General features: G+C 52.2%; 1 protein-coding gene across 1 annotated transcript; it reads right to left on the bottom strand.

Moving 5' to 3' along the window:
• Positions 1-1,023: 1,023 nt before the first annotated feature.
• H6S33_012501 (uncharacterized protein) lies at positions 1,024-2,403 on the bottom strand (the record flags this gene model as incomplete). Its single annotated transcript, XM_044843858.1, has 2 exons — positions 1,024-1,350; positions 1,421-2,403. Coding segments are annotated over 2 exons (1,310 nt in total), but the record flags the coding sequence as incomplete, so codon positions are not given.
• Between the last annotated feature and the right edge of the window lie 7,365 nt (positions 2,404-9,768).

The following is a 9,768-nucleotide window of genomic DNA, read 5'->3' as shown; positions in this document are numbered from 1 at the left end:
GCAGCTCGTTGAGAATGCTCTCCTGGCGCAGATAGTACTGACGAGTGCTCTCTAGGCGTGAGCGATATGCTCTGGCAGCGCCTGGCGAGCAGCTCGTTGTGATTTGATCTCCTGGCGCAGATATTACTGACGAGTGCTGTCAGGGCGCTGACGCTGTCTCCTGGCGGGCCCCGACACGTCCGTGATTCGTTGCCAGTCCCTGGGCGGAAACTCATTAGTTGATCGTTCTTCAGACGCAGGAGGCATACCCAGGCGTGTCATGGCGGAGAGAGCATCGCCGGGTGCTCTCAGGACGAGCACCATATCGCCTGGAGGTGCATGACGCGTGAAAGTGCACGACGCGCCTAGAGAAGATTGCGGAGAGAGCATTGCTGGGTGCTCTATGGATGTAGGTGATATCGCTCAGAGTACTCTGTAGACAGTAGCATTAGCGAGTGCAAAGAAGCTCATTAGGGAGTACGAATATGCTGCTCTGACAGCGGACTGCTTGGAGCGAGTGCTCTGCTTGGATCGAGTGCTCTGCTGGAGCGAGTGCTCGAGTTGCAGTCGTGAAAAGCTCTCTTCTCTGACGTGGTCAGATGATTGGCACTGCGCTCTGGCGGAGTGTATAGACGATTATGCGCCCTGGTGCTGCCAGACAGAGAACATACTGCTCTGGGGGCGTCGGGCGCGGATGCTAGGATCGCCCGGCGCGAGCACCCTGCTGTGGCGACGCCTGGCGCGAGCACCCTGCTGTGGCGACGCCTGGCGCGAGCACCCTGCTGTGGCGACGCCTGGCGCGAGCACCCTGCTGTGGCGACGCCTGGCGCGAGCACCCTGCTGTGGCGACGCCTGGCGCGAGCACCCTGCTGTGGCGACGCCTGGCGTGAGGACCCTGCCCTGGCGACGCCTGGCACGAGCACTCTGCCCTGGCGGCGCCTGGCGTGCCTGGCGCCCAGGGCGTAGGCGCTGCGCCCTGAGGAATAGCAGAGTTTGCTGATGTTGATGATAGTGGGGGGAGGGGAGATTTGGGGGTGGGGGGACTGGGGAAGACGGGGAATTGTTTGGAGCTTAGCCTCTTCAATCGAACTGGTCGATGCATCGGTAAGGTAACCCACTTCCATATCGATTGACTCGTCCCCGCGCCCGCCGGGAGGAATACCCCCATCAGGGCCACCATCAACGTAACTACCTTCCCCGGCAGGCTCTTCGCCGGGCATCTCATCTTGCGTAGTTCTTTCAGACTCCAGAGCGCTGTCAGCTTGTGAACCAGTGGCCCGGCTTTCGTACTCTGGTATTAAGTCCCCTTGCTCTTCCTCCTGCTCACCCTCATAGGGCGGGCTCTCAGCAGGCTCATCGAATAGATGGTGTCTAATGTATTGACCGCATTAGCCGCATTAGGAGAAACTATACTACTGGTACGGAATTTAGTCCAACTTACGCTCTCGACCTTTTCCCTCCTCGCTCGGCAGCAGTAGTCTGAGCAGGTGTTTTGGCCGGGGTCTTCGGGCCGGGTGTCTTTGATGGCGGCGTCTTGGCCGGCGTCTTGGGCCCGGGTGTCTTTGATGGCGGCGTCTTGGCCGGCGTCTTGAGCCCGGGTGTCTTTGTCTTCTTTCTCCTTGGGGCCTCCTCCTCCTCTTCTTCCTCCTCTTCTTCCTCGTCCTCCTCCTCTTCTTCTTCCTCGTCGTCGACGTCATCGTCGTCTTTCTGGGCCGCCTTGCTCGAGCTACCCCCTGCCTTGCCTTTCGGGCCCGCCTTGCTCGAGCTGCCCTCTCCGGCGTTCTCTCCTCTGGGCTTTTTACGGGAACTCGACCCTCCACCTTCACCCTCGCCTTCGTTGTCGTCGTCGGCGTCGTCGTCGGCGTCGTCGTCAGCGTCGTCGTCGTCGTCGTCGTCGCTCACCTCCACAATCTCACTTCTCTTCCTCTTCGTCGGTTTCCCCCAACGAGTTCCTGTCTCCTCGGCCTTGATGCCCGACGCTCTCCGGTCAATCCGCAACTGATTGTCCATCAGCACCTCCCAGTCAACGTGAAAGTAGGGGAATGACAGCGGCGGTGGAGTCTGCCTGGCGTTTTTATCGCGCTCATTATAAACCACCAATAGTCTCAGTCGCGGTGCAACTTTACAAGCATTGAGCCATACTCTGACATCTTTGTCCGACTGTAAGAAGATGACCTGTTCAGGTAACGGCCGGTAAACACGATATTGACCCGACGTGGTCTTGGAAAACTCCTCGTCGAGGACAAGAGACCCGACCAAATGGCGTATCGCGGGGTGTGGCAAGTCAGAAGCACCGCCGCGGGTTTCAGGGTCTAGTTGTACCCCCCTGACCATCCTCACGACCTCCGATAGATACGGACCGGGAAGTGAACTAAACGTCAGGTAGGGATGCCCACCAAAGGTTCTTGGAGTCCAATTAGGCATTTCCCAAGGCTTCTGACGTAGTCCCAACTTCGCCCCTCCGAGTCGCTCAAAGCGGTATTTGGATGTAACGGCAGCTAGTCGGATTGGCTATGTGAGTTGTCTGGGTACAAGGGAGAAGGATTATGTAGTGTGGTTGGGTTTAGTAAAGCGAGTTTCTATTATGTTCTTTCTGTTTCTGTTACGCGAGGGTATGAGTCAGCATTGGGATAGGGTATGGATATATAAGGGGGGCGTTGTCTCGTGATTTCTTGTTTCTCTTTCTTTCTCTTTTCTCTTTACGCAACCTCTGTATTCTACCCGCTCGCCTCTGGCTCGCGGTAGGATTTCTTCCCCCCGAGATGGAGTTATACTGATTCTCGAATTGCTTCGGTCCCTGAACTTCCCTCGCTCGACACCCCCCATTCTTTGTTCGTTCGGTGCCCTCAGGGTCGCGTCCACCGTTCACCCCTCGCCAAACCAGCGGCTACTCTCGAAAGCCGCCTTCGCCCCTCCTTACTTTCACTCATCGCACGAGTGATCCCACACGTTGGGTACGCACACTGTCAGTAATCTCTAGTCAGCGAGAACCTACTGCCAAAGCGCTCGACAGCCCGCGAAGTTAGCGACCTCTCGGTCGCGAAACTATCGTCAAATTTTTTTACCCGAGGTCCCGTGACCTTACCCCTCTTTATCGGCCTTAACCAGGCAACCCTTTTTACCCGAGGCGGCCCGCTCCCCTCACCCCAACCCAACCGGTCTCCGAGACCACCCTCAACACAATACGGTCGGCACTTTCGATTGCGACCCCCATACATACTGAGCCTTCGGCTCAACCCCTTTTGCATGTCCCCTCCAGAGGACACCACTTCAAACACGACTCGGGCACAGTCTTTAGCCGTTCCTCCAGGGACCGACGACCCCACCCACTCCTTACTTGACCTACCGGTCACCACTCTTTACTTCCTCGCTGTTTGACAAGCAGATGCTCGAGGACCAATACTTAATCCATCCCCCCTCGCTTTCACCCCTGACGCTGTTGCGGTTGGCTTTTCCTGCCTTCGTGCGCGTGGTTTCCCAGTCCTGTTAAGGTTCGTCCACAGATATGACACCGGGAACGTTGGTAATGATATCGTTTCGATTGAACACTACGTATAGGATTGTGCTCGCTAATGTAGTTGACGGAGAAGTTTGGGGTTTTATTCTTACTACGGGGAGGTTTCTTTGTTGTCGCTTAGATTCTGCTTACCTGTACCACTTGTTATTCGCGCCCTCTTCGTGCGCTGTTTTGTTTTATTATGTACGCGGTTCTTGTAGCTGCGGTAGTTAGTTTTGTACTTCGTTTTTGCTTTCGGGTTAGTCGGTGGAGGTTGTAGTCGGGTAGTTAGGTGTGCGATAAGCTTCGGCTTCTATGCAATATAAGATTCTCTCTCTCTCTCTCTGTATTCTACTTGCTCGCTAAGGCTCGCAAAGAACTCCCTGATAACAAACCTCGCTTTAAAAACATTTTATTTTATTCCTCTCGGTTTACCCTGGTATACCATACCAGGTTGAGCCACTCCGTCCCCGATCGTACGGTCGCGTTTGTTGTTCCTAGCGAAAGAAACACCAAGAAAACTGGCTTCTAGCAAAGAATTCTCCAGCCTTGACCTCCCAAAGGGAAGGAAAAGAAACCTTTCCGAAACATCACTCAACGCCGCCAGAAGAACTGGACATTCAATTATGTCGCAACAAGCTTCGCTCCAGTCCTTTTTCACCCAATCTTCCCAGCAAGGGACAGCCCCTCCGCAGAACAGGAATACTCCGGCTCCCGATCCAACCCCGTCCGGAGCTCAGGAACAAGAATTCTCCTCGACCTTTGCATCACAATCCGACTACAACGACCCATACCAACCGAGAATTGACTACCTCTACCCAAGCATCGTTCCCCAGGACACTCACACCCAGACGGACCTGAACTACATTACCTGGGCCATTAGACATGCCACAAGCCGAATCTGCCCACCCACCGACAGGATGGAAATCCTCGAAGAGCAAACGACCATACTCCGGAGAACAGTGGATACACTGAAATATCAGATCGAGGCGCAGACAAACATGATCACCAATATGCATTCGGCGATCCACGCGCTCCTCAACAAACAACCACAACCGCAACAACCGCAGCAACTGCAACAACAGCAACAACAGCAACAACAGCGAAAACCACAGCAACCGCAAGGACAGAGAATGCCCCCTCCAGCGGTCCCACAAACAGCTCCCCAAGCAGCGCCACAGGCAGCTCCTCAGGCCCCCCCACCCGCACCCCCCCAACAAGCCCCATCTCGTGGATGGAAGGCAGGTACCTGGGCCGCCGTGGCCTCGGCACCCGGTCCTGCCCAAGGTAACTTCCAGGTCATCGAGAGGAAAAAGAAGTCCGCAAAGCCAAAAGCGGATCCCCTCTTCAAACCAGAATACACCAAGATCAACAGGGAGATCATCGTGGAAACTACTGCCCCATCCGACGTTAACCCCTCCGAGATCAGAACCCTCGTCAATGCAAGAATCCAAGACGAGTCCTGCCATTTCATTTCGGCAAGAAGAACACCCAAAGACAACTTCATCCTGGAAACAAAATTCGTTACCCCTGCAACAAAGGCAATGGAATATGCCAAAGAAATTGAGGAGGCCCTCCTCACCCTACAGGTACCGGTCGCTGTCATCCGCGCAAACTCCAAATGGTCAAAGTTTCTCCTCCATGGAATCCCCACAACGGTCGGGGAGGGCATTGAGGCGGGACAACTAGTAGCATCAGAAATCAGAAGCAACTATGGAGAGAACTTCCAACTTGCCCAGGTTCCCCGCTGGATATCCAGGGCAGAAACTCGAATGGAGAAAACCCACTCATCAATGGTCATCGCGCTCCCAGGACAAATCACAATGGAAACACTAGGAGTTAAATTCCTATCTCTCTTCAACCGAAGCTGCCATATCGAGGCCTTCCTCCCAACCTTCCCGGATACCCAGTGTGCGAAGTGCCTCGAATACGGCCACCGCCAGGAGAAATGTAAGAACAATGGAAAATGCGGCCACTGCGCTGGAGATCACCTCACCAGTTTCCACCCATGCAATCAATGCCAGGGAGGATATAGATGCACCCACACCCCAATCAGATGTCTGAACTGTAAAGGAATCCATAAGGCCTCCGACCCAGCATGCCCTGAAAGAGTTAAACGCCGATTCCTTAACAAAGGAAAGGAAAACGCCCCACCCGCCCAAGACCCACCTGCCGCACCCGCCCAGGAGCCAATCTCAATAATCCAAGTACCAGCCACCGCCCCGGTCGGAGCCACACCCGTTCCCGAAGACGACCAACCCATGACGAATAATGCCTAGGCTGCGATCAACCGCGCTCGCACACCAACTTAATTGTGCACGGAGCGAACTAATCACCAAGGCGGCGGTGGAAGAAGCAGAAACAGACTCGAGCATTTATTTCCTACTATTACAAGAACCATGGACCTCAACAGAAGGATATCCACCAGAATCAAATCTCTTTTACCTTTTTACAGCCAGTAATACCAATACGAAATGCGCAACATACGTCCGCAAACATGCCAACCTTAAACCAAAACACCACTATACACATGATAACTTCATAGTATCGATTACGGTAGAAATCCAGACCAAGAAAACCCAAATCCTAAACATATACTCCCCAGGCCGAAGTGGCCCCTTCGCTCAAATAGCAAGTACAATCCAAACCCTTGATAACTGTCTAGTAATGGGAGACTTCAACTGCCACCATCAAATGTGGTACGGAGTAAATTCACATGAATACAGAAACAACATTCGAGCAGACCGCGTCAACGGCGCACGGTTGAAACGATGGATAACCCGACAGAAACTGACCCTCCTGAACGAACCAGGCGTCTTTACGCACTTCCCCAGAGACAGAGGGAAAAGGCCCACAACCATCGACCTTGCATTTGTAAAAGGCCCAACACTCGACCACAACCTACGATGGAGTACTGAACCCTACGGAGTTGGCTCAGACCACGGGAGAACCTCCGTCCACTTACACCTGGAAAAACCACCTTTTGTACCAAGACGAATGTGGCGACAAACAGACTGGAAGCTATTGGAGAACCACATGTCAAACATCTCCATCCCTGCAGAGGCATGGGAAACCAAGGAACACACGGAACAAACTGTCGATTTCTTCCTAGAACTGGTTAGGTCAACAGTCAGCATAGTAACACCACTCTCGAAGGAGGGGGTAAAAGCCAACTCCTGGTGGTCAGATGAGATGAAACAGATGAAGGCAAGGGTAAACGCAGCAGAAAGGAAGGCGAGAAATACAAGGAAATCCAATCACGTGGAGGAACACCGGAAGGCTTGCAGAGAATGGACAGCCATGATCCGGAAAGCGAAAGCGGACCAGCGGGAAAAGACGATGAACGAGGCGAAAGGTAGTGAAGTCTGGAGAATCCTAAGCGCAGGAAAAAGACGAGACACAATCATACCAACCATACAAGGTGAAGAAACGTTTGCGGGGAAGTGTCAAGCTCTAAGAGCCCAACTCTTCCCCTCGAAACGGACGTCCCCCGACCACCCCCCCTTGAACATTAGACCCCCCTCTTTTGACCTTAGCAACACCTTCGACATAGTCACCCCCGAAGAACTTAACAAAGCAATCGACTCCTGCCCAGCGCACTCGGCGACCGGCCCGGATGGCATCCCTTATACCTTTATTAAAGCAATAGTCAAAGCAAACACAACTCTAATCCAAGACATGTTCTCCGCTATGCTCCGGCACGGCGTACACCCAGCGGAATGGAAAGTAGCTAAGTGTATCCCGATCCCGAAACCCGGTAAAGCAAATTATTATGAAGCAAAAGCCTACCGGCCCATATCCCTTCTACAATGCTTTAGCAAAATCCTGGAGAAGATAGTGGCCCAAAGACTCTGCACCGCTGGAGAAATCCTAGGCACACTCTCAGCAAACCAATTCGGAGGAAGACCAACCATCTCGGCAATCGACGCCCTCCTGAGAACCTTGACACCAATACAACAAAACCTACTACTGAAAAACAGCACCGGAATCGCCCGGCGAGATAGACCAGCGATCCTAACCAATGACATCCAAGGAGCATTCAATTGTGTCGACCACCTACTCCTCGCGGAAATCATGCATCAACAAAAATTCCCCACCTATCTGACAGAATGGTGCAAGGAACTTAATACCGGCAGAAAACTACAATTCCAATTCAACCATGAACTAGAGGAACCACAGCCCTATGATTCCGGAGTCCCGCAAGGTAGCCCCATGTCTCCGGTACTATTCATGATCTATGCTGGAGTAATTCTGGACCCAACTAGCAGCCTAAAGGAGATGGACACAACTTACATTGATGACGATGCGCTGGTGCAAATATCCAAAACACCAGGCTTCACAATCAAGAGAATGGAGGAACGTATGAGAGAAAGACTAATTAAAGCTGAGCCACTCCAAATTAAATACGACCCGGATAAATCCGATCTGATCTTCTTCCGGCCCACTACATCATCCACACAACAACCACGACTCCCAGTCAAGGTTAATAACATCAATATATATCCCAAGGAAAGGCTGAAATACGTAGGAGTCTGGATAGATCCGACCCTCTCCTTCCGGCCCCATATCGAAGCAGCAATCGCAAAAGGCCTAAAAGCCCTCCACCAAATCCGAAACACCGCCCGGCTGCCAGGGATAACAGTCAAGACAGTTCATCACCTAATAACACAAGGCTTCCTTCCAAGCCTACTCTATGGATCTGAGGCTTGGTGGACTGGTGCGGACCACATCATTAGATCGCTCGAACCACTATACAACGAAGCTGCCCTGATCATCACGGGCCTACCTCGATGGACCAAGAGAGCTAAACTCCTCCGAGAAGCAGGACTACCCCCCCTAGAACACCTCCTAACGTATCGCTCAAGAAAGTACGGAACCAGAATACTCTGCACCGAGGCAACCCACCCTAACAACGAATCCCTAATCGAGCTCCTCCCATACAGAGAAGCAAACATCAAAGGGACAGGTCTACACCGAATCGCTTCCCTCCTACTCCCATATCAAACCCCCGGAAATGCGAGAGACAAGTGGAATCAAAACAAACTACTACGCGACCACCTGTTGGAAGAATGGAATACACAACCAATACCGGACTACCATCACCGGGGGGAGTTCCGCCCCCCTTCCAAGATTGCGAAACTCACCCTAACGGAGGCGAAAAAAGTTTTTCGAATCCGGTGCCAAACTACCCGAATCGATAAACACGCGGTATATACAGACCCCGAACCATGCCAGTGTGGTATGGAAAACTCAGCGAAACACACACTTATGGAATGCCCAGCGTGGGCTCGAATTCGCGCCCCTTTGATAGAAAAGATCCCCGGAGCGATGACCTGGGAGAACTGGATGTTTACAAACTTGAAAACGGACCTTATCTTACAATTTGCAAAAAATTCTCAACTCTCGGAGTGGTACGAGTCGGCGGAAGCGGAGGTGGACCTAGAAGAGGGGATGGAAGAAAATGATTAGGGACGGGATTAGGAAGGGTGGTTTCCTTTTACCTTTTTAAACTTTGGTTTTAATTTGTTTTGATGGATCCAGCGCCCGAGTTCGCTGAGATATGTTATTTCTCCTTGTCGATAGGTTGTTTCTGGTTGAGTGTCGTTCTGGAATTTCCTTACCTTTGCTTGTGTTCGATCGTGTTCGCTTTTGTTCTTGTTTGTTTGTTCGCGTTTGTTGCGTTTGTTGTTTCCTTTTCCTTTTGTTGTTCGGTTTGTGTTTTAGGCGGTTGGGTCGGCGTGCGATAAGTCTTGTACTTTAAAGCAATATAAGTTTCTTCTTCTTCTTCTACATTCTACTCGCTCGCCTCCAGCTCGCGAAGAACTCCCTGATATCAAACCTCGCTTTAAAAACATCTTTATTTTATTCCCCTTGGTTTACCCTGGTATACCATACCAGGTTGAGCCACTTCGTCCCCGATCGTACGGTCGCGTTTTGTTGTTCTAAGCGAAAGAAACACCAAGTAAACTGGCTTCTAGTGAAGAATTCTCCAGCCTTGACCTCCCAAAGGGAAGGAAAAGAAACCTTTCCGAAACATCACTCCACGCCGCCAGAAGAACTGGACATTCAATTATGTTGCAACAAGCCTCGCTCCAGTCCTTTTTTACCCAGTCTTCCCAGCAAGGGACAGCCCCTCCGCAGAACAGGAATACTCCGGTTCCCGATCCAACCCCATCCGGAGCTCAGGAACAAGAATTCTCCTCGACCTTTGCAACACAATCCGACTACAACGACCCATACCAACCGAGAATTGACTACCTCTACCCAAGCATCGTTCCCCAGGACACTCACAC

This window comes from Morchella sextelata (genome assembly GCF_020137385.1).
Source record: "Morchella sextelata strain SCLS chromosome Unknown scls_8, whole genome shotgun sequence".
In the NCBI taxonomy this organism is placed as follows: Eukaryota; Fungi; Ascomycota; class Pezizomycetes; order Pezizales; family Morchellaceae; genus Morchella; species Morchella sextelata.
Note: the sequence above shows the minus strand (reverse complement) of the source record. Positions and strands in the feature narration are given on the sequence as shown.